This window comes from Eutrigla gurnardus (assembly GCF_963514095.1).
Source record: "Eutrigla gurnardus genome assembly, chromosome: 16".
Lineage (NCBI taxonomy): Eukaryota > Metazoa > Chordata > Actinopteri > Perciformes > Triglidae > Eutrigla > Eutrigla gurnardus.
The window spans coordinates 11,049,729-11,074,723 of record NC_139927.1 but is presented as its reverse complement, the minus strand read 5'-3'; the positions used below and the strand labels follow the sequence as shown (position 1 = coordinate 11,074,723).

Genomic DNA, 24,995 nt, shown 5'->3' with positions numbered 1-24,995 from the left:
AAACCACGCCCACCGACGCACTTCGGATGGTAACTAACCTGTTCACTGGAAGTGGTTAAGTATGCTGCATACCAGAGGTGTACTTCTACAGGAGTAGAAGTACATAATGTACAAAAGACTCTTGTACAAGTAGAATAACTGCTTCACCTTCTTTACTCAAGTAAAAGGTACATGCTCTGAGAAGTACTCAAAGTATAAACGAACAAGTATCACTTGAAGGACATTTCAAAATATTTGTTTTAAAATATAGAGAGTAAAAATACTGATACCTGAAATATTCTACTTGAGTGCAGTAACAATGCGTTTCTACTTTGTCACTTAACACCTGTCTTATACTTTGCTTTCAGTTCAATTTCAGAATTTAATCCATTTTCCTTGTCAAGTTAGTAAAAATGTTGGGGAAATGCATTGTATGGGAATAGAGAAGTCCATCTGTGTTGAATCTATGGGAATTAACCTTTACACAAGTAAAAAATAAAAAAAAGACAATAGTTCATGCTTCTGAAAATTAAAATGAGCAGCTTTTTTTTTTTTTTTTTTAAACAGACCACAACAATGCTGGTCAAATGTTAGAAGAACAGTTTAATCATACATAGTCACAATTCTGCTTCCAAAAATGAGTTTGTTTTCTTCATCTAACATCTGGAAATGTACATAAGGCCACCTGAAAATGTACATGACTTTGACAGTGTGACAAAACTCATATGTTCATATTTATATAATTGACAATATTTTACATTGCTTTTGCTTACAAGGTAGAAGCTGTTCCAAAATACAGCACTCTTCTGTACAAAAATAATTCTTGTCATATCCTGTGAAGTTTCCATGGTAGCAGAGGACAAAATGCAGCCTCAGTTTTAGTACAGAATGTTTTTTTTTTTTTTTTTTTAAACTGTCACACATCAGAAAGACTATCAACAGTGGATGTTACAGCTCCAGTACAAATAGAGGCTGGCCTTTCCCATAACAGATTAAAAACAAAAACCATGCCAGATTGTGAAGCCATCACGTTTTTTTTTCCTTTAAAATAACACTTGATCAAATAAAACTGTATACATTATATTCAAGGGGAAAGGAGTGATGAATATACACACATCAAAATGCACATTTTTGCCTTTTCTCCCCCCAAAAAAGTGTAAAAGACATCCCATTTACAGCATAAACGTTTACAAATGTACAACTGTACAGACGAAATAAAAGCATCACTACAAATTTAGAGCAAGGCCTGTCAAACACCACGACTAGACATTTTTTTCTCAATTAAACTAATAATCTTACACTTATTAACTGCACATATACTACATGTATTCTACAATTATTCATATGAAGCCATCACTACGAGCATTACAGGTGAAGTGTATAGCTTTCGATGGCCCCACCTGCCTCCACCAATGCACTTGCATACCCAACCAAATGGAAGAAAAAAAGAAAAAAGTTTTAAAACACAAAAACAGAACCATTAAAAAAAAAAAAGGTTCTTTCAGCATCCCTTTCTTCAACTTATCCCAATACTTCTAGTGTATTTAACCTCAGATGTACAAGCTGGGATAAGGTCCACTTCACACTTTTTTTTTGGCCTACTCTGACCTTCAGGCGGTGGGGGTCCCATCATCGCTGTAAGCCCCCTACCCAAAAGCAACAATTTACACATACATAAAGATGCTATACATTGCTAAACTACTACTACTACGCAAGAGATGATTATTCAGTACATAAAAGATACCGTTTCTAGGGCAGTGTTCATCTCAAAGTACAAGACGCAAGATGTTACACAAAACATGATAAAGAAAAAATAAAAATCATTCCAAGGATTAAAACCTGTCACAGCATGCCAACACATAGCCCACTCCCACCCCATTATCCCCACAAAAAGCCCCCCTACTACGGTCATTTCATGTTAAGATTATACCAGGTAACACGCCCGCTGTACAACCAAACCTCATGCTCTGCTTCTATAAGTTAACGGTAGCTTTTTTATTTTGCATAACCCCCCCCCCGAGTGATCACCTGGTTGAGGAACAGATGGCTCAGAAGGGGCTCAGTGGATGCAGCAGCAGCTCAGGTTGGTCATTCTGTAATATTTAGTACCGAAACTGTTAAGATAATTACATCAGGCAGACTACAAGCTGCTGTGGCAAACGCACGCCCTCCCCCCCCCTCAATTAGCCTGGAAAAGGAGGCAAAAATAAGCCACCACTGGAAAACACCACCCTAGACTAAAGCACCAATCCCCAAAGCTGAGCTCGCAAAGCGGTCTTGAAGACCTCTGGGTGACTGTGGCACAGAACACAGTACTCACCTGTGGACGGAGGGGTTTATATCCATCCATACTATGTACTGCTATTTAAAAACTAATCCATCAGCTGCTTTGGCATGGGGAAACATTTTTATATGTGCATGGGGATAACATACAAATATATTATTCAATTGCCAAGACTTGATTAGAACAGCTGACATAAGTCTGGTTACAAAAACAGGTGGAATTGATTTTTTTTTTTTTAAGGATCACTCAGTTAAGCCTTATAAAATCACTTGCTGGTGTTAATTGTAGGAATTGGAAATTTCAGCAAATGTGTATACGTTTTTTTTTTCTACAGAGAATTTACAAGGTAAAAAACTAAATGTACAAGATAATATGAAAACCAGTCAAATACATCAATTACATCATTAACAATGGGCTTGTGCTTTACCCAGGGAAAAAAGAAAAAAAAACACAATATATTGGCCTGCGGACTGTGCGTCCCGTGGGGGCCACGTTGGGGACCTGAACCATGGGTGGCAGAGTGGCAGGGGTCAGCATTCTTAGGTGAAGTTGACTTGTCTTTTTTTTTTTTTTTTTGGTAATTCCCCAAAAATGGGATAACAGAGGGTGTCAAAGGCTAACCCCTATGGCTAAGGAGCATCTCTCACAGAACATGGGGGTTTGGGGCTCCTACTCCTCTACTTCTTCAGGGGACCCGGGATGTCGATGTGACTACATGAGGCCGTTCGTGGGGCCACCGATGGGACCCAGTTCAGATCCGCTCTTCATGTAGTACTTTTCCAGCTTGGCCAGAATGTGCTTTCCGTAGGTGTACTTACGTAAAGTGGCAATGTGAGGCCGGATCTTGGGGGGAGGGGGGTGAGAGACAACAGATTTTAAGTACAACTGAAATGATAAGTCAACATGTAATCAAGTAAACAATTACCAACTATTTTAATCATCAATTTAATTCATTTTTGAAGCAACATCACCAAATAGTCACTTGTTCCAGTTTTTAAAATGCTTACGGTCAATGAAATAATATTGGTGATACAAAAACAAACATCTGAACACCATGGCTTGGCTTTCTTAGTAAAATTTGTTCAGACTTCATGCACAGAGACCATTAAACTATCTTACTAGCTGTGCGACGTTTTGATATAAATATAAGCCCCTTCACTCCGTATCTGCACGGTCACACAGATTTAGTCGTCCACCAACCTTGTGCATGATGATTTTGCGCTGAGCAGGTTCTGCCATGTCAATCATTCTTTGGACAACATAGTTGGCGTACTGGTCCTTCATCATGGTGTACAGGGCGCTGTGGGGCCCGTCTTTCTGGCAGCACACTTCATCTATCAGCAGGGCTCTCTCGGCACGCGAAGAGTGGATCACACACTTCTCCACGACATTACTGAGGAAGAATAGAGTGAGACACTGGCCCGTCATGATGGAGGCTTTTTGTTTTTCATTGGAAAGGCTGAAAGTTTGAATCCCTTTCCTCTTTTTTCCCCCCATATATTGCCGGTTGGACTGATGGGTGAACATTTCCCACAAAATATTCTGTCTGTGCAACATCAATACAAAATACTCAAAGAATGTGTTCATTTTTTTAACATTTATCATTAATGGAGAAAATAAACCGATATAGATTTAGTTGCTGCATGGTGCTAAACTAAAATGTTGTATTATGTACTGGTTTATGTAATAGTGTGTCCAATATTGTGGTGACATGACATGAAAACATAACTTACCTTGCAAATTTGTGTTGGCTGAGGACAAGAACCTTTCCACGGACCTCTGCAACTATCTTGCTCTTATCTTCTGGTCTACCGTGCTCCAAAACGTGCTGAATGACGTAGTTACCATACTGATCCTGCAGGAGGGAGTGGATGTGTGAGCCCGAGGTTAAAAATTAATTTCATTATTGATTAATCACACAAGATCCGTGCGACAACCTTGACTCTGATGCTCATGCACTACTTTTCACCTTTGGTCTTAATTGTGAGATAATCATGCATCTCTACAGTGATAGGTAGACAAATGAGTGACACCCCCATTTGTAGTACAAATACCCTTAAGTCATCACTGCGGAAGGTCAAGCAAAACAGATGCTGCTAGTTTTGAGCGCTGCCGAACAGACAAAACAAACAGCATTGTTGCCCCTTCAGAAATGGGTGATAGACAGTTATGGGTGTAATTTTAGTGACAAGAGGGAGACAAAAACTCACCTGACCAAGCAACAAATAACACCACTCTGAATTGCTTTGGTTAAAGTAGTAAATTGTAGGGTAGGTCCCCAAACTTTAATTTGGTAGTATTTGCCTTCAAATTCATTTCCTGTCAATCTGTTTTAACAACAACCTGCATCCTTTTTGCTCCTACTCAAGGTGAAGTGATTTTAGCACTTCTTACAAACATAACAACTTCCACAGAGTTTGAACCTCTTTGCACAACTATCAACACAATTGCAGTTAAATCAAGAAGATGAAAACAGAAAAACAGATTGATCAGGAGATGCTTCAGGCAAAAGAGAGGGATCCTCAGGCAACAGGGAAGCATGTGCCTTGTGATTCCTCTGTGGCATAAAGCAAGAAAAGGGGGGAAAGGCGAGAAAAAGGCAGCTCAGAGGGTTAGGACAAGGCCTATAGTTGGAAGTCGGAAAACTATCTAAACAGGTTAAATGAGATTCTTAAAACAAGAAACAAGAAAAAAATAAAAGGGAAAGAGGAAGGGAGCAAAGGGACATCCGCGAGAGAGAGGCAAATTGCTCTGACCTTGAACAGTGCATCGCGGGACACTGTATAATATGTTTTGGGTGTCATCTCCAATGATACGCCTTGATATTTCTAGATGGAATAAGTGAGGGGGGGCAGGGTGGATGTTTAAATAATCACATGTCAGATGTAATGACAGCTAACAGTACATATACATTCATCCTTACACTTAGCAAAGTACAACTACACAGGAACAATGACAAGCTGAAAATATGAAATGCTCAAACATGAAGGAGACATGCAAATACAAGTGACAAGGACACGTCTCACAAATGATCCATCACATCTAACAAGCAACAAACATTTGCAATCAATGGGCTAAGAAATGAGACGGCTGTGCTCACCTGGCCCAGCTGTTCAGAATGCTGATGCAGCTCTTCCAGGATGGGCAGAGTCTGCTCCTGGGTGCAGTGCTCCAAAATCCTTTGGATAACCCTGCAGCCATAGGGGTGTGTGGAGAGCACAAACACCTGGGAAAAGGCAGTAAACATTTGTTATTTCACAAAAATCCGACATAAGGGCTGTACTGGATGTCCTTTTATTGAGGTTTTTTGAATGAAGCTTTGAATGTGCCGTCATTTTACGACATCGCCAAAAAACAAAACATCTTAAAAAAGGTTTTGAAAGGCGAAACATCAACAACTATGGATTGAAGCAGCACATTTCATGAGATGAAAACATCAGTCTTCTTTAGATACATTTTGACTTTTGGATTTTACAATACTCTGGAGTTATTGGAAATAACAAAATGTACAAAAGAATCCTACGGAGTCACCACTGGAAGCTTATTCTACAAGTCAAGAGGTATAATTCTAGTCACTTCTGAACCAGTTTGATAACTTCAGCGGTCTCTTCATTCTACAGCAGAGAACAGAATGAATAGACATGCAAAAAAACAACTAGTGCAGTGTGACCATAGTATTTAAGCTGCAAAAAAAAACCTGAATTATAAAAAGGTCAGTGATTTACGCCAATATAAGCCATTACATAGACAGCACTTGAACTGAATATTCCCAAATATGAATCCCTCATGGGAACATTGTAGACACATACAATTGGATTAATGTACAGGCCTTTCTCTCACACACACACACACACACACACACACACATGCACGCACAGTCCCACTGAACCTCCCCCCTTTTCAAAGACCTGTTCCCCAATATTCCAGTAACCTGGATATCAATATATATAAAAAGGGATATGACTGGCTGCTAAGCAATGCTGATGATAATCAACCCACCTGTCCTTGGAAGGCATCAATAATGAACTGTAGGGCCTGAGGCTGGACACACTCGATACACTTCTGCACCACATGGTTGCCATTCTGGTCCTTGACACATTTCAACACGTGGCCATCCAGCTCACGGACAATGTCGCTCTGAAATGAAGAATTTGGGGAATGGGGGCATAATTTTAATGGACGCCACTGTGTTGAAAATATGCTGATCTCTACAAACAAGAACCAAGGCTGGCAAAAAATGTTGTTAAAAAGGAAGTATAATCTCACTTACAATTACCTGCTGGTCTGAGGAAATGGACTCCAGGGCTTTCTGAATGACCCTGCAACCGTACATTTGCAAAGCCAGGGGAAGGACGTGTCCACGGATACGGGTTGCCAAAGCCAGCTTCTGGTCTGCGCTTCCAAACTGCACAACATATTACAGAAACTATTGCACACATGCTACAGAAAACTGTCATCCCTGTTCTAGCTAGTGTGTCGTTACTGAAATGACACCTCTGTAAACTTTAAAAAACAGTCCCAACCTCAAAGAACTTTTGGATGACATAGTTCCCGAATACGTCGGTCATCAATTGATATGCTGCTTGCAGAATCTCTCCGAACACCATCTGCCTCTCAGCTGGAGTGGCTCTCTCTAGCTTCTGCTGGATAAACCTAGACAGAAAAGATTGATACAAAGAGTAGAGATGAAATGTTGTACACCAAAGAAATGCACTCCCTAAGATTTACAGTTAAAAAGCACATCTTAGCCACCTGGATCCGTGCTGGTCTTGAGAGAACTCCACCATGTGTCCTGGCAGGTCACGGAGTTGGAGGTTTGGGAAGCGGTTGTTCCTGAAGTCTTCCAGTAGGCGGCTGCGTCCGGAGGGCATGACATCAGAGCGACTGTAGCGGGGCCGAGACGGAGGGAACAACTGGCTGCTGGAATTGAAGAGACTGGACGTCCCGCCGGTGCTCCGGTACTTGGCCTCAGCTCCAGGTGCTGCAGAAATGTAACGCCCGCTGCCATTCGTCAGGCCACCTAGGATTAGAGAATGCGGATACTGTTGTAGTGGGAGAGGTTGCACTTGATTGTTATGCATGTTAAACACTGTATGATTTAGCATAGAAGACACAATTATAATATTAAATATTCTAATAATCAAGTCAAATAAAGAGACTGCACATATCTGTTTTTCTTCAACACTACTGGGTATGAAATAAAAATATTAATAAACCATGTATAATCCAAGTAAATAATTCACCATTCCTGTTAATATAAGGGTTACCTAGGTGAAGGCTTGAAGAGGATCCATGAGAGGAGGGCAGAGAAGGTGGAGGAGTGAGTGGAGAGTGACCTGGTGTGAGGCCAATCGGGCTAGGTGACGATGAGTAACCCAGACTGTTGTAAAAGGGCTGGCCGATAGGGGTCAAACTGCTACCACCACGTTTGTATAGATCAGAACTTGCTAGCAGGGAGTCCCTGCGAGATACACTGCTACTGGAAGGGCTGGATACTGCAAAGAAAGAAAATAGGAAACCAGTGTGAGAAACCAGGAACGTTTTTATAATCCTCAAGTAGCTTGTAGCAAAGTCACTGACCAGATGAACCGAAGCCTCCTAGGGCGGAGCCCAGGCTAACACCAAGAGAGCCTCCAGGGCTGCTGAAGCCCAGGGAGGAGCTTTGTTGCTGTGCAGCAGAGGTGTGTGAGAAAAGGGAGCTGCTCTGAGAAGTGTTAGGAACTGAACCAGAGCCATAGAATGAGCTGGAGGGCAGGCCGCTGTTGTTTGGGGGAGCTTGTTGCTGCTGCTGCTGCTGCTGGGGTTGAGGCATGGAGCGGTACAGCCCGTTGCCTGGACCAGACATGTTGTTACCGGAGCCAGATGCTGACACCGCAGCTGCTGGTGAGAGGGGAGAGAGAGTGTGAGGGGTAAAAGGGAGCGCTGAGGTCAGAATGACCCAGAGTGGTACGAATGAAGTAAGAACGGGAAGAGATGATCCACATATTGAAATTATGACAGGTGGACTAGTACAAACCAGCTTGTGCTGCAGCAGGGTTGATGAGGAGGGGAGTCTGGACTAGACGAACTGGTCCACCTAGACCAGCTCGGGCACCAGGGCCCATTACCAGGGTCCCAGTCTGGTCATAATAGGCTGCAGGAGCCAACACCTGATAACCTGAGAAGATGGACATGAAAAGAAGTCAGCAATTATATATTACTAAATAAAAAAACCACCCAACACCTTTCTTTTTGCACCTATTTTGTTGTAAGTTGTTCTAAGTTGTAATAAGATCCAAGACTACCTCTATGCACACAAAAGGGCTCATTTCTCTCAAATGTTCACAAATTGGTTTAGATCCTTGTTGCTGAGCACTTCTCTTTTGTATTCATTGAAACCATCTTAGATCTGTTATTTAAACCTGTATTGCATTTATTTTTTTTGTTCAATGTAGAATTATTATTTTTTTAAGTCAAACAATGTGTGGGTTTTAGTGTCGACAAAACTATACATTACTACAAAAGAGTTCAAATTCAACATTAAGCAATGAAGATGAATGTGTTATATGTATGTGACTGTATGAAGTGGTCTACCAACCAGACATTCCTGCATACGCCAACGCAGGATTTGCAGCAGCTGCTGCAGCTAGAGATTCCTGCTGACTCTGTTGGCCTTGCCCAGGAGTAAGAGGTCGCTGGTTGGATCCTGTACGCATCACCTAAAGGCAGCAGCAATGATACTTGTACATTCAATTGCTGCCAAAATTCTGCACTGAAAGCTTTTGAACATATTGCATTTTTAATTTTTTCGCTTTAAATGCAGAATATCTCAGGCTAAGGGCCCTAGTTTCGTAGACCAGGCGCAGTCAGCTTTCAGCGCACCTGCGCCACGCCGACGGGGTCTGTCCGCCTGGACTTTGCAAGTTTCATGCACCGCGCAGGCTCGCGCAGGCAGGCCTCCCGTCTCGCCCACCGGCGCAAGTGGGAAAGAGGGAGGAGAAGAAGGCGTGAGTGGGAGACGAGGAGGAGACGAGGCGTGGACTGGGATTAATACAGCCGATTCAGATCTTCACCAATCAAATGAGCTCCTCTCCTCTCCTTTAATGCGTTAGGGGAGGTTCAGTGTAAGATCCGTCACTTGACAACCCGATGACAGAAGCAGCGCCGGCGCTCCCACCACGCTCATCACGCGCTGTGCGCGCGTATCATAATAATAACAATGCCCATATTATAAAAAACAGGAGAGAGAGAGGGAGATGTTTTGGTCCGAGAGGCTGAGTTTCCGTTACGCGTGCCATCCGCCTTTGATCTGACGTCAGATGTGACGGGACAATCTATATAGATATAAATTCACGTGTTGATTCAATTAGTTGCATTAAATAGTGTTTGTTGTGATTGTTTATTGCATTTAAATGTGCCTGGAACTGTGGAAACCTGCCTGTGAGGTCTCGGTGACGTGTGCGCACTGCGCGCCGGTCCGCCAAACTTCCACTCCGCCAGCTGTGATTCGCATTGAATGAATGGACTTTATTAACGCCTTGCGCCGAAAGTAGACCAGGTCGGAGCTGGCGAGCTTTCAGCGCAGTCTCGGCGAGGCTTTTTGCCACGAAACTTCCGCTACGCCAAGCTGAATCTGTGACGCCTCCCCCTGCTGCGCCGCCACACCCATCTTGGCGCAGGCGATCTACTAAACTGCCAAACTGACGGTGCGCAAGGCTGCGTGGGTCGAAACTTGCACTGCGCCGGCTGCGCCACCCTGCGCCGCCCTGCGCTGGTCTACGAAACTAGGGCCCTAAATGTGGAGTTCAGCTAATCGGCTTCATCAGAACCATGTTTAGTTTTATGAGATTTGACTGACAGTTGCCTAGCAACATAAGCAACCTAGCACATCACATATTGATTCAGATAGGTGCACAGAAGTATCACATTTTTTTGGATGAATCGCAAGGTGCTTCTAGTTGAAAGATCTCTGTACTTTTCAGTCTTCACTTTTCTGGAGACATCACTGTAGAAAATGGAGGACAAAGTTGTTTTGGCCTTGCCCATCTAGCCTGAGCTTTATGTCAGACAGACACTATCGTAACAAAGACCGAAAGCCTATTTGTAGAGCAGATCAGCCAAGTGGACACAGTATGTCATTGCTAAGTGCTGTACTTTTATCGTAGTCTCCAACGGATCATCCTCCTTGATCCAAGGTTACAGCTCATCCATACAAAATCTGAAGACAAGCATCCTCCAGTTGAAATAACTGTCAGTCAAATAGAAAATAACCCAAAGAGCTAGTAAATACCAAAGGGGCGATACAAGTCATCACAAAATGATGGTTAGAGTGATGATATTTTGTCAAGACATTGTTGTCATAGAAACGTTTAAAATAAATGCTCCCGAGGGCCATGCAGGCCCTTTTCTGCCAGGAGGAAGTAATTATATGGACACAGGGCCTAAAGTGATGGAAAACAATAGCGTTCTGTTTAAGATTTAGGTGGCTGGAGTCTTTTTGTTGATACATAAGCTTCAAGTTTTCAGAATTGTGCGCATAGTTACACTTTTTGTGTTCATACCATGGAGAGAAACAAATTGTTTTTCCCCCTCTGAGGATGTCACCACAGACAGTAGTACGATGTTGTGTGCATTGTCATTGACAAATGCAGCCTCTTTTCCAGTAAGTCTCCATTGCATGAATGAGTTTAGCAGCAAAGTTACTAACTGAATATTAAAATGACTTATAAGGTGGTCTAAACTTTAAGGTTGACCAGCTTTACCATTTTCTTTACTCTGAAATCGAGTGTATTTTAAAGTCATGAAATAGCACATTAGTTTATGAAACGCATCGATGGTGCAATCGGTCATTGAAGACTGGCTTTCAACAATAAGCCCTGCTTTTCAGAGACACTCTTATGAAATACTTCAGATCAAAATCACACTTCCTACCTGTTGTTGGCCTGGTCCTGGTCCCTGATTGGATGCTTGCTGATTAGCTGAGTGATTGGCATTTGATGCCGCCTGTTGCTGGAAAAGGTTGGCCGGGTACACACCCCAAGGAACACCATAGTACTGGGGTGGAACCACGGTGGGGCCTGGGGAAGACATTTTGTTAAATCCACATTTTGTTAGGAGGCGTCATTTGGTATTGGTTGGTATAACGATACTAGAACAGTTTCACTATAACCTGGCGTTAGCAAACAGTTTTTCAACATTGCAGCAGTCAAAACAAACTACAGTTCCCAGAATTTATTTAGTGCCAACTAACACGATGGAGTCAACAAATGGAGGAGGAACATTGAGCAGGCTCAATGGTGGTGTCAATGGTGTGTCTACATTGCTATGAAACGGTAAAGCATGTGGGCATTGAGAGGGACTTCACGGTTTATTCAGGTTTACCTTGTAAAGCCTGAGAAACTGAAACTTTTGCTGTAAAAGTACCCTCCTGGCATTTAGTGTTTGTCCAGTTTCTCCACAATTGACCAGTGAAATAAGTTCTATTTCCCGACACCCAGTAACAGTATAAGTAATCGGTTAATTTTTCAGAAAAAAAAAAGCAAACGGCAAATTGACATGAAATACAAGAGGCCCTTTCCTTGCTGCACTGATTCAATGAAGCCGCATTTCAAAAGTGCTATAAATATCCAGTTTAAATGTTGCTGCATTTTGATCAGGTGAGTGGTGCTGATTGCAAATATCAACCACTAATCAACTAATATCGACAAACAGCTGAAATGCATTCTAAATACTTCTAAATACTAATTTGTGGCCTTGATAAAAGGCTGATCAGAAGAGCCGAACAGATGACGCATTGACTCTAAATTGAAACAAGTTTTTCTGCTTTTATGCCTGCTCTTTAAGTGGCTCTGAGAGCGACACAGCTAGACACCCACTCACAAAACGCTCCACGGCACCGGATGCACTACAGCGAATTCCGTGACGCCGGGCTCGGTGTGTGAGACAGCTGGAGCTTAAGTGTAACCATGAACTTCAATGTGTCCTCTCTTAACAGCTCATTTGGTTACCATAGACATAGAAATTAACCAATAGACACGCTTTACCAGTTAAAAAATGATCTTTGTGGTTAACAGATTACATCCCTAATCTTAATGAATCAAGACTACATAGTCTAAAAAGGCATAGCGGTCAGTGCCGAGAAAAAGAAAGAAAGAAGAAAAAAAACACGTGGCACAACAGCATTGTGTATCAAAAATAGATCTAAATGAGAGCTTTATCCGACTAGAACACAGGGGATAAAAATGTGCTATATGATCACCTGCAAGCGAGGCTGCTGCAGCCAGTCCAGCAGCAGTGTAGGGGTCGGTTCCAGGGGGGCCAGCATTAATGATGTAAGGGTTTGGCACAAACGCAGGAGCAAGGCCAGCTGGGTAATAGGAGGAACAGCAATGTTATTCACATTCCAACATCAAATCTCATTCAAATGATTATGCAAATGTAAAAAAAGATCCCAAGAGATAAAAAAAAGTAGCTTAACTATATTACACAGCACTTCACACAGAGTTTGACAAACCACCCCACTTACCAAGATGCTGCTGCTGGGCTGCAGCCAAGGCATATTGTTGTTGCTGAGCTGCAGTGAGCTGTTGAACAGTCAGGGCATTAGACCTCTGGAACAACTGGGAGGAGAAAAAAAAAAAGATCACAATCTGCTAAGCAAACTTAAAATTTAAATTGCATCCCTTAAAAAATGTGTTTCGTTTGTCTACCAACCTGCTGCTGTGATGCGTAGTCAAACAGGCCTACCGGTGTCCCTGAGGAGTCAACCTGAATCTGGTTCCCAGCATAGTCAAACTGGAGGGACTCCACACCGGCTTGCTGCTCCATTCCGCCAATGTTCTGGGCCTCCTGGTTCTGGAAGTCCTCAGGTGCCTTGTTATGGGCGGGGTTGTGTTGTTGGAGGACATGTGGGTGGTGCTGCGCCATCATCTCCAGACCTGTCTGACTGGGTCCCATTCTCTCAACAGCCTCAGTGGGGGAAGCTTGGCGGCTTCCGGGTGTTGGACTGAGAAAGTAAACGTATGCCATTTTAGAACAAATCCTTGCATAGACATTGTGGTCTCATTAAACCTGTCAACGTTTATGAGACCACAAGCCTTTACGTTTATACATTCATTTGGAAAATGTTATTATTAGGGACTCTCCGATCAGCATTTTTGGGGGCCGATCCGATCACCGATCACAGGAATCATAAATCGGCCAATACCGATCACCGAATGGATGGGGGGATAATAATAATAATAATAATAATAATAATAATTAATAATAATCAAGCCGTTTTATGACTGAACATACCATTGATGACCTTGTAGGACACAGCGTGATTCTGGGTCAGGCATGGGCTTTAGACTCGTGGTCTGAGCGGGACCGGAGTGGAACCGGACCGCTACTTTTATAATAAAAATGCCGCTCTCTGCAAAATCCACTGCCTACCCGTGGCCACCTGCTCGTTCAGCTCCGCTCGTGTTGACTAGAAATATGTGTGCACGCCGGAGCGGAACCGGGCCGCTACTTTTATAATTTCACTGCCCACTCGCTCAGCTCCGCTCAGGAGACTGTAATTAAGCTGACAAACGGTTGACGTTCTTCTTGCATGTGATGTTGATACTTTACCTGCGTGGCGAAGTTGCGCAAGTTGTATTTTGGAACAATCACAGCAGAGTAATCGCTCTGATCCACAGACACGGACAAGCCTACTGTGCGCACGAGGGGGCTGTAAGTCCATAAAAGCTCACCACGCGACACTAGCGTTGTTTACACTGGAACTTTGACAGGCATCGTGGCGTGAAATTCCCACCCTGCGTCAGGCGCAGGGTCCATATCGGCCGATAACGATCGTCGCCCGATTGATCGGAGCATCCCTAGTTATTATGTTTGGGCTTCATTGCAATGCACAATGTGAAAAGCATCACACAATGGGTGACCATTCACCTTATGCGACTGTAAAAAAGGAACACATACTTGAAATCTTTGCAGTCTCTGTCCATGCCGTTAAGTAGACCTCTTCCGTTGGCTTTAGCAGGATCAATCTCATCTCCCACCTTCATCTCTGGGCTCTTGTCCTCTTCAAAGGGGGACACTTTCTCTTGGACATCAATCTTCTCTCTCCCATCTTGGTCAACATCTCCTGCACCCTGTATTCAGAATAAAAAAAAAAAGGATTAGGTAAGATTATGTGCCAGACTTGACAATAAGTGTTTAATAAGTGAGAGACAGCCTGCCCTTTTGAGTTATAAGTGAGACAGAAGCTCAACTTACATAGCCACCATTCCGGTAGCGACCATCCATCTTGTCACCAGGAGAAGAGCTCAGGACGTACTCCACCATGCTCACCCCCAAGCCTCCACCTTCTGAGCGAGGTGAAAGCACAGAATTGGCATCCCCATTCCCGTGGAAACTCGGGCCTGGTCGCCGCTGCACCATGATCGGCTGAGACACTGAATGATCTGAATGAAAAGTCGTGATCAAATATCTCAATAGAAGTGCATGTAAACTATAGCTGGGTAAACATTTAATTTCCAATTATCTAATTTGGAATAAATTATGTACAATTAGATCTAATAATACATTAATCTTGAACGTAAGCAACGTAAGAATACAAAAATATACACTCACGAGATGGTCCCCATGCATTGTCCCTCCACTCCTCTCCAAGGAGCATCCCTTTCCTTCCATCCTTGGCCAACTCATCAGAATCCCAAAGTTTTTTTGCTGGCAGAAGCTACAAATAAAAGTTTACATATTTTCAAGTAATAAGTCCATTGCATTTCTATGTTCAATTTAAGATGTGAAATACAACACTATCAAAAATCATAGCTTATTTCAAATGTGTTGTATAATGGTTAGGTAAAAATTTAAGTGCAACTCTAGTCATCCATCAAAAATCTTTCAGTGTGAACATTGCCCTATAGACCTGAGGTGGCTGTAAAGGATTGTAGTTTGCTTTACAAGGACAACACTTTACCTTAATTGTTACTACAGTAATACAGTGCAGAATTTGGCAATCAAATGCATTCACTCACCCCTGCACTATAAACCACTGGCAATGTGTATGCTCAAATGCAAAATATGGCTAAATGTACTTCTTTTGTCTCAATACTAGACAACCCTGTCAAGCATGAGTTGGTTTCCTTCAGTTAGAGCGGCTGTCTCCCATTGGTCACAAAAACTGCTCTGTCTTATATAATCTGATCTGCGTTAAGGAGCAGTACACATCTCTTACGGCCATCATTCAAGCCAAAATGGTGTTTCATATTTTTCCTCATTTTGATTTATTGCTGTGCTGCAATGGAGAAAAAGACAGATGTTAGGTTAAAAACCCCTTACCTCTCCCATGCCCCTCGACTCCAAAGCCAGAGCTTGGAAATCATAGTTCATTACATCCACAGCACGGACCTGAGAAAGAAAAACTGGACTGTAAAGCACCAAAAGGAAGGCCACAATACAGAGATCTTAAAAGATATTACATTTATTCCGCTCACTGCAGAGCAGAACAAACATGTGCCTTCTTTGATTTGTTCAATTTTACGCTGAAAGTATTTTGGCTCTGTTAAATAAAAAATATGGCCTAAGAATATTTAAAAAAGGCCCTTTGCCCTACAAAAATGTCCTCAATTCAAAGGCATTCAGCATGAAGTATTTAAATAATACAATACAAGCACATAAACAAAAGCTACTGCAACTATTGTTGCTTTGATTTGTATCATAATCACCAAAGTGCAACTCTTTCAAGATTGATTTCATACATCATATAAGTCATTGCTCATTTCCTGCACAGATGGTGGTGGAACTATTTTGGATGTTTAAAGGTTACAAATGCATGAAAGATTAGAATCATAGCACTATAACATTAACGTAAAAGGACAATACAAAACAGTGGTGCTGCACCCAAAGTCTTTTCACTCTGGCCCCTCCTGATTGTGCATGCATGTGAAAAGCAGGGGTGTCAAATACAAAACTTCCCTCAGCATGCCTGTGGGCCTTTTGTCAATCTCAAATACAGATTTTTGGTATAAAAAAGAAAAACACTACAGCAATACCATACCAAATATTTTATGGAAAAAAGAAGACCGCAGTAATTCTACATTAACCTGGACAGTATATGCCGTTTAAAAAACAAAAAAAACTGAAAGGTGTCCCTACATTTACATCAGCATGTGTGACACCCCCATACAGATCTTACGTCACGTATGCATGGGGGCCTGTTAAACAAAAGGTCTCAGACTTGCATAGGCAATGGGGAGCCAATATACAAACTGAAGAGGGACCATTGCACAGTTAATGGATTGAGACAGACATTAAGAGGACGTATGTCTCAATAATTTAAAAGGTTGGCCCCAAACAAGTTTTAAATGGAGATTGTTTATAAAAAAAAAAAAAAAAAAAAAAAAAAAAAAGGGAGGGAGGGAGGGAGGGAAGGAAGGAAACAGATCAGTCAGGGCCACTAAAACCAGCCCCGTCTGACCAAAGCTGAATATACCTTCATAAAAACATATCCAGATCATTTTCATACCAATGTTACCTTCTTTAGCATTTTCAACATGATTGCTGTTCTAGAACATAATAGCCTGACAAGTGCTTGGCAAGAGTACTAAGTAGTCTGCCAACAGTAGTGTTAAGTACATGTTATTGTACTTCCATAACCACAACACCATGCAGGTTAGGTGAGGTGGGTGTGTCGCCACAGGCAGCAGTAAGAAGATCAAGTCTAATCAAGAAGCCTAGTTTGTGTAACAAATCCGTAAACCTGAAAAGACGTTTTAGGTGCCAAAACACAGCATGACAGTTTTAATACTGTTGGACAGTTATCATAGCGACTGGCCAAAGCAGTGGCCAAAGCACTGGTCGCAGAAGATTTGCTTACTGTAAATGAGGCGACCATTATCGTCTTAACACACCTCGGTCTACAGACAAAGACATCCGCAGTGTGTGCGACGGGACTAAATACAGAGAATACATGTACAAAAAAGGAACTTAAATGGGTTTTCCAATAAAAAATAAAGACAGTGAAAGGCAACAGAGCGTCCTGTACAGGAAGTCTTCTGGGACAGACACATTCCTTCATTGGAAATGCGTTATTGACTGGAAGCTGAGGCTTATCTGATACATGTTCAAATTAATTACTGACGTCAACGAATAAAGTGCTGCTACAGCTGTAGCTAATATTTCCATTTTTCATCTCATGAAAATTATAGAAATGAACCTGGATTAATTCAATTTCAATTTAGGATTTTCATTATTTTATAGGTTACAGATGCTGCCTTTTCTCAGCTGTGATCGTTCAGCAAAAAAAAAAAAAAATCCCTGTTGATGCAATTTATGTTCAGTTATGGTAGAACAACCATGGGGCATCAGGGAGACAAAATTATAGCTGTGACGAGTCACATTTCTAGTTTGTTTCCTCAGTGCAGTTGAAATATTTCGACACATTATAAACTGGATTTAAAAATTGCCAACGTACAGTATATTGTAGCCTCCAATTGATCCTTACAATCTTAAATCTTACACACTCCCACTTACCTACGTTCATTCATTTTACATTGTGTTGACAGACATTTTCAGTAAAAATCTTGTATTGTTGGATCTCTCAGCATTCATTTCTTATGTGCTCCAACTTCAAGGAAAATGGCTTCAGTAATCATATGAAATACATGACCTCGTGGCAGTTGTGACTAACAGACTTACTGTGTGTGCTGCACATCACATTATGTGCCCAAACACAAACTTGGATACAGCAAGATGCTACAGAGCCCAATGATAAATTATCCAGTGGAATTGACATGTTTAACACAAATTTGAATTCAGCTTTATTTAGATTTTCCTAAATTGTGTACCTTTCTGGGGTTGCATATCTAAACATACATATGATGGGGACTTTGAGTGGTGAAAAGGAGGGTGTGCTCTGAAAGTCTGGTCCATTATAAATCACCAAGATGTTAAATCTATTTTATTGGTTGTTTTTTTGTTGATGAAATTGACAACCCTACATAAAAATACAGACATGAAATTATGCTGTCTGTCCCTTTAACCTGCACTAAATAATAATAAAAAATAAAAAAAATCACAATGACTCAAGACCATCTACCTGATCGACATGATTAGCATCACCAGTTGGCCAGCGATGCTTGCTTGGTGTGCAACCTCCAAGCTGCTCTCCGGGCTGCCTCTGAAAGAAGTATCCAACTGTGGCATCATCCTGAGATCGTCCACTCAGGGGAGGCTGCGGGGTACCCGGGGTAGGGTTAACAACCCTATCCATGCCCTGTAGATGTGGGACTACAGAAGCTGGTCCAGCTCCCCCAACATGAACTCTCACACCTCCGGTCTCAGGAGCGCCATTTGCATGCAGCATCCCACCTCTTGTCTCCTGCCAGGCCACGTCATTCATACCTAGGATGCTGCATGGAACGCTCATTCCACGGGAAAGCCTACACAAAAATAAATAGACAAACATGCATCATGTTGACATGAATGTGCAGTCTTATATGCCACGTTGTGCTCTAATGCATAATTTACTTTTAAGGTTACCTTTATTATTCCACAAGGGGAAAATATTTTAGCAGCTAGGGTTCACATACAAACAATATACAGAAGACAACTTTGACAGTGACATAAAAAATAAAAACACAATGGTCATGGTACAATGGGGAATGGAAATCATATCTACCTCATACTATTTAGTCTACCAGAGCGAGTGCCGGGCAAAAATTGTTCAGAAATATGGTTAAGTTATTTTTTTTTTATTTCTGTATAGAAATAAATGTAGCACTAATTTGGTTACTGTATTCTGGTAGGCTTTTAAGTACCGAAATATGTAAGTTACAAATGCGGCCTTTATCACGGACTCCTATGTCAGCCTCAAGTCAAATATACTTTTATAGTGGACTTTAGGAAAAGGATGAACCCAAAATACTGCTACATGGATAACAGGTAAAACTTTAATTTTCTTCGCCGGGACATGACTAATTCCGGAGTTGCTAGCTTCATGTCAAGGCACGGTCGAAAACTGAAACGTTAGTTAGCGTTAATGATGCCCTGAATATCCGAATTTAGTTACATGGCTTGGTCAACAACGGGGCACTAACGTCGAATGAATTTGGCGGTTTGCTAATTTACTGATGGGGCCCGCAGGAACAAAACAGGTGAATGACAGGCATGTTAATGGCTTGCAAGATCAACAATGCTAGGTATCGCTGTCGTTAGCCTAGTGTTAGCTGGTGACCATGGCTAACGCAACGCTACCATTGACGTTAGTAATGACTAAAAAGACACTCGATGCTATCACATACCACCACTTATGTTTAGCCCCGACGAGAGCTGTCGTTGGCTTGTAAATATATATATAACTAGCTTTAACGATACAGCCAACAATTATGGTCGTTGTGCCAAGCCGACGTGCAAGCCTTTCAGCAAACTGGCGAGCTAACGTAGCTAACATAGCCAGCAGGTCCGCTAATAGGCAAGCTAATTTAGCGGCTTTGACTAAACATTTACATAAATTATGATTTCAAACGGTTAATCGTTAGCAGTTTGCAGCGTGTTGCCTACCGTCGCTTTATTATCAACGTCAAATCCTTAATCGGCACTAACGGATATTGAACTTGTTTATTGGTAGCTAATGCTACTTCCCTGGTGTGAGCAACCTCCTAGGCTAACAAGCTAACGCTAACAGCAGCGGGCCTGCTCTGTTTATTATTGGTGTGCGACGCTAAACATCAAAGTTAAATTCGTGAATTTGCCATTGTTTTACAGTGAGCTGTTGGGCTCTCGTGTTAGACACAAACTAGCATTTTCCTGGCTCAAAACAACATACTGATTGAACGCAATGTACCGCACAGATCCCCCCCCCCCCCCCCACCAGCAAAAAAAAAGCTAGCTAATGTAAAAGCTAGCACACGCTAATTGCAAAGTTGGTGTTATGCGAGCTAAAACATGAACCAAACACTCAGTGGCTAAACAACATGGCCCCCCTTCAAGTTCCAAACAGAGGGGCCTTAACCGCTAAACAAAAGGGGAAATACTCACACCACGGCAATCGCGTTTAAATCACTCACTTCACACAGCTTTTGCTTTCGACGTGAACAAATAAAGAGGAGATACTCACGCGTTTTCGTTTCGAGACAGGGTCTATGCTTGTTGCACGCCGTCAACCCAATTCTATATTGTTTTGTTTCCTTGGAGAGAGCGGTGATTTAGCAAGGCTTGATAGTCAAAGCTAAGAGTTTGCCTACGCTAGTGCCCCCTCCCTGTAAATAGCGTGAACTACGCAGACATGCGTATAACAATCAATGTGCATTTGCCTCCCGAAGTACCTTTTGTGCACCATGTGAAGGTAACATCGATGTTAACGCCTATGTGTATTTCATGTGCTTACCAACCTGCCATCTTATATATATATATTTTTTTTTAGAAATAAGCCCTTCCCCTAATTTCTCTAAAGTGCTTTTAGATATCAAATATCTTAGGTCGAATGTGAATTGTATATAGCTGATTTAAAGTTGTGTTACAACGTGGGCCTTTCAAAGGTTAAAAAATAAATATTTAGGCTATGGGAAATGTTTTGGTAACAAGAATCTACCGGAAGCCCAAAATGTAAAACGCGTTGAAGGACATTTTTTTCCGCTTAATACATCATGATGCCGTTAGATTTGTAGGATGTTTGGCTGATCCCGGGTCGGGTGGGTCCTAGTGGTCCATGACCCTCCTCTACATAAGGAAGCCCGATGAGATCCAATCACCTCCTCCTTCACAAACTGTGATCTCACCTCCCTATTTCCGATTGGATTGCTATATTTAGGAAACCTCCCTGCGCTTTATAAAGAGATCGCGGTGGTTGCTGGTAAATGTTCTGGAGTTGCGAGACGGCGTCGACTTACGGGAGAACTCTCGCTTGGTGTATAAAAGCGAGAGGGAGGCCACGCCGGGAGCATTTCGTGTCGTTTTTTTATGCCGCGTGTGATCGCGAGGTAGGAAAACGGCGAGAATGACGGACATCAGGAAGAAACTTGTCGTGGTGGGGGACGGCGCCTGCGGGAAAACATGTCTACTGATCGTGTTCAGCAAAGACGAGTTCCCCGAGGTGTACGTCCCGACTGTTTTCGAGACGTACGTGGCGGACATAGAGGTGGAAAACAAGCAAGTCCAACTCGCGTTGTGGGACACGGCCGGGCAGGAGGACTACGACCGGCTGCGCCCCCTCTCATACCCGGACACCGATGTCATTCTGATGTGCTTCTCCGTGGACAGCCCGGACTCGTTGGCCAACATCCCCGAGAAGTGGGTGCCCGAAGTCAAACACTTTTGTCCGAACGTGCCCATCATACTGGTGGCCAACAAGAAAGACCTACGCAACGACGAGAACGTGAAGAACGAGCTGTCCCGGCTGAAGCTCGAGCCAGTGAGAGCGGAGGACGGCCAGGCCATGGCCACGCGCTTTGGCGCATACGACTATTTGGAGTGCTCCGCCAAAAACAATGAGGGGATCTGGGAGGTGTTCGAAACCGCAACACGGGCGGCGTTGCAGAAACGGAAAAGGCCATCGGGAGGTTGTCTCAAATGCTGTGTTTTGATGTGAATCAACGTTGTCTGGAAAACAGTGACGCGCGGACGAGACGCTTCCACACCCCGTTGGGATCCGTGTCTGAGCATGTATGGGCAGTGCCCGTGGTTTGGATACTCCCATGTTAATCAGACGACCTTGGTTGAACCAAAACGAATGACCGCAAACAAGTTGTTCCGAACACACTCGATAATCATCTGATGTATGTGTGTGTATGTGTTTATGAGAGGGAGAGAGAACGAGACAGAGAGGGAGAGAGATGCACTGGTTACACCATGTTCTTTGTGGGTCACATGATCCCAGTCTGACAGGTGGAGGGGGTAAAAAGGACAAACTACATGTCAGCGGACGTCGAATGTGGACATGTCCTTTTTTTATTTTATTTTTTTTAAAGGCCTGCTCTCGAGCCAAGGTTTATATTGCTCACTTTTGTGTTTGCATCGGTCACTGCCTTACTGCCAAGCTTATACTTTGCAATAAGCAAAGCAGTAAAAAAAAAAGAAGAAAATTGCACTCGTTATTTAACTCCACTTTGTATTGTATGAAATGTACTATTTAGTTTGTGAAATTGCACATCGTCCCGACACTACAGAAATTCACAGAAAGTTGTTTTTTATAAGAAGTTCAAGTCAGTGCAAGGAGGCCTATGGTGTTCTGGATGGTTTCTTCTTCATTTTGAATAAAGACGTAGTCTAAGTTTACAGTTAAAATAAATCTGTTGTCAGTCGGAACCACACACAAAAAGTGTTTTTGACACAGTATTAGATGGCTGGTTTCAGTGTTTTCCTGCGACAGGCCAAACACAATTGAAGGTATTGGAGACATATTGTCCAGCCTAGAAAAGGGCTAACCATATTGTCCAGTGTTGTATAACAAGTTTTTAGATTGATGTTACAATTAAATGTACAAACAGTTAAAAGACATTTACTTTAAGTTTCATAGCATGCGTCTACCCCAAATGTTGTGCTTCGCTGGTGGCTATCATGCCTTGGCATTCGTGAAACAGTTATTTTTTGATCGTGGATTACAAAACAATTAAAAAAAAAATTCACACAAATAGATTGCAGCCTGTAAATAGTCCAGCCAGCAAAGGAGGAGATGGGGCGGATGCTTTGTCCTTACTCACCTGTAACCAAATCCTTTGAAGCACAAGCGGTATCTTACCATGTATCTGAACATTGAAATCCAGGTCTAGCTGTCACGCAGACAGGCATATCTCAGCTGTCTCAAAGACTTGAAAGACCTGCTTGACGTGATCTATTTAGCCACAGCTTCATTTGATGATATTTCTGAGAGCAGATTGAGCATGTGAGACGGTTAAGCATGTGAGTGCACTGCTGAGTGAACCATGTTTTCTTAGAGAGTGCCGGAGCTCTATGAGCCAGTAGCAGACACTCGTTGGACACTATACAAAAAAAATAAATGTGATTTTTGTTTTTACTGAAGATGTTAAAAGTGTGTTTACAGCTGAATTATGATTGATTGAGAAACAAACTTTCCACCTTTAATGTCTTCCACTATGACCATGGAATGTATCTCAAATTTATTTGGTCTAAAATATTGTTGGAGCTTTGAAGCTAGAAACGGAAATCAACATATTTGGGCTTATTTTCCATATTTGTGTAATGTAACTCGGCTCATGTTTTGATCTTTGTCTACACAGTACGAGTGTTGTGTTGCTGTCCTCTTACACGTTGGTGGGAGTGCTTGTTCAAATGACAGCTTTGGACATCAATTACAAAGGGTGTTGCAACACTGGGAACCCAGGGTAAAGAAAAACCCTGGTGGATTACTATGCGAGTTATTCTTTTTGTGACAAAAAATTCAATTTAAACTGAAACATACTTTTTCTGTGTTTCATTAAACAGCCATAGTGAGGATAAATCAAGAGTTTTAAAAGCATTATCTTTTATAAATCCAACCAGAGCTACAATGGTGTAAAAGTCACATTCCTCCCTGCCTGCTGTTGCTGGGCTTTTTGCTGATTTACAGGACAGGAATGCATTGTGCTGGACTGGTTAATTTTCCCACACTGGCCCCCCTCATGTGCCTCTGATTTCCAATGTTGTTAGGTTATTACTCACTGATCCGATGGAACAGAGCATCTTTTTTCTTTATTTTACTTTGAAGAACAAAACTATGAAACCATAGGGAAGAAAAATGATGAAAATGTGCCAAACATATTGTGTTAGTTTATCAAATTATGACTAATTTGTAGCTTTGAATGGAACAGTTGATTTTTTTTGTTGTGAGGAAAACAATACAGAATGTAAGAAAGCAAACGGTACTGTTTTGGGAAAGTCAATAAAACATCATTGTGTGTCACCACCTCTACTTTTCCATTCTTTTGCCTTATTTACTCACACTAAAGTCAGATGCTTAATGTGGTGTTGCAGCTGGTATTCGTTGATACTTGAAAGAAAAAGCATCTATTTATTATATGAACTTTTTTGCTATATTTTGTGAACAGCATCATCCATTGCATTTGTGATTTAAAAAAATAAAAGGTTTGGTAGGATACCTAAACCCATAACTTTAATATAGGTTTTATTACCAGGTTGAAAGGAATTAAGTGCAAATTTGAGTATTTCAGTGATATGATAATTAATAATGCACTTTTACCCCACTGAACGTATCCAATAGCTGCAGTTAGTAGACTATTTGATCATAATAAGTCTGCATATACAACACATGATGAGCTTATAATATATGGTGCATGGTTATAAAATGAACTCACAGCAGCTTGTAAAGTTGCTTTTGTTGCTGATTTGAATACCACTGCTTATGATTACACATAGCCAATAGTGATTATTTGAAAGGGAGGAGTCCATTTTATGCCTTAGCTTTTTACTATAGTTAACAATATCTGTAAACAAACTCACTTATTCTCACTGTTTTAAAAGAGAGCTTGTGTGTTACAGAATGTATTTGTGCATTTGCTAAATTTAGACCTGAGGATACAGATGACTAATCTGCCTGTGAAGGCAGTGTATAGTACGATTTTTAATATGATGCCATATTGGGACTCTTCAGCATGTAGTATTTAAATGAGTAACTATATATTTGTGAGTTTGAGGGAAGCAACTTTGACTCAAACTACAGTGCTTCGTGTCAGAAAATCCCAATTTTACATCAGGAGGAACATTCAAGCTGATGAAAATATTGCCAGTGTGTAAAAATCATATCATACTACTG

The 24,995-nt window shown here is 41.9% G+C and overlaps 1 protein-coding gene and 1 pseudogene across 8 annotated transcripts; one reads left to right on the top strand and one right to left on the bottom strand.

Moving 5' to 3' along the window:
• Positions 1 to 562: 562 nt before the first annotated feature.
• Positions 563 to 20,520, bottom strand: pum2 (pumilio RNA-binding family member 2). 7 transcript variants are annotated; one of them, XM_084030849.1, is made up of 23 exons: positions 20,346 to 20,520; positions 18,327 to 18,669; positions 15,569 to 15,637; positions 14,858 to 14,963; positions 14,501 to 14,688; positions 14,204 to 14,376; positions 12,956 to 13,247; positions 12,768 to 12,861; positions 12,501 to 12,608; positions 11,174 to 11,319; positions 8,841 to 8,961; positions 8,280 to 8,420; positions 7,844 to 8,143; positions 7,531 to 7,758; positions 7,016 to 7,283; positions 6,787 to 6,916; positions 6,534 to 6,668; positions 6,263 to 6,400; positions 5,364 to 5,489; positions 5,020 to 5,091; positions 3,997 to 4,118; positions 3,464 to 3,656; positions 563 to 3,106 (listed from the first exon to the last, which is right to left on the bottom strand). In XM_084030849.1, the coding sequence occupies exons 2-23, from the start codon at positions 18,654 to 18,656 to the stop codon at positions 2,975 to 2,977; spliced, it is 3,612 nt and encodes a 1,203-aa protein (XP_083886975.1). In that variant the 5' UTR covers positions 18,657 to 18,669; positions 20,346 to 20,520; the 3' UTR covers positions 563 to 2,974. The 7 variants fall into 7 exon arrangements, with proteins under 7 accessions (XP_083886975.1, XP_083886977.1, XP_083886976.1 ...); XM_084030851.1 differs by having other exon boundaries at positions 6,540 to 6,668; XM_084030850.1 differs by having other exon boundaries at positions 7,844 to 8,140.
• Positions 20,521 to 21,089: 569 nt separating this feature from the next.
• Positions 21,090 to 24,128, top strand: LOC311026711 (rho-related GTP-binding protein RhoB pseudogene; annotated as a pseudogene). The gene has a single exon. The product of its transcript is annotated as a rho-related GTP-binding protein RhoB pseudogene (transcript).
• Positions 24,129 to 24,995: the final 867 nt, after the last annotated feature.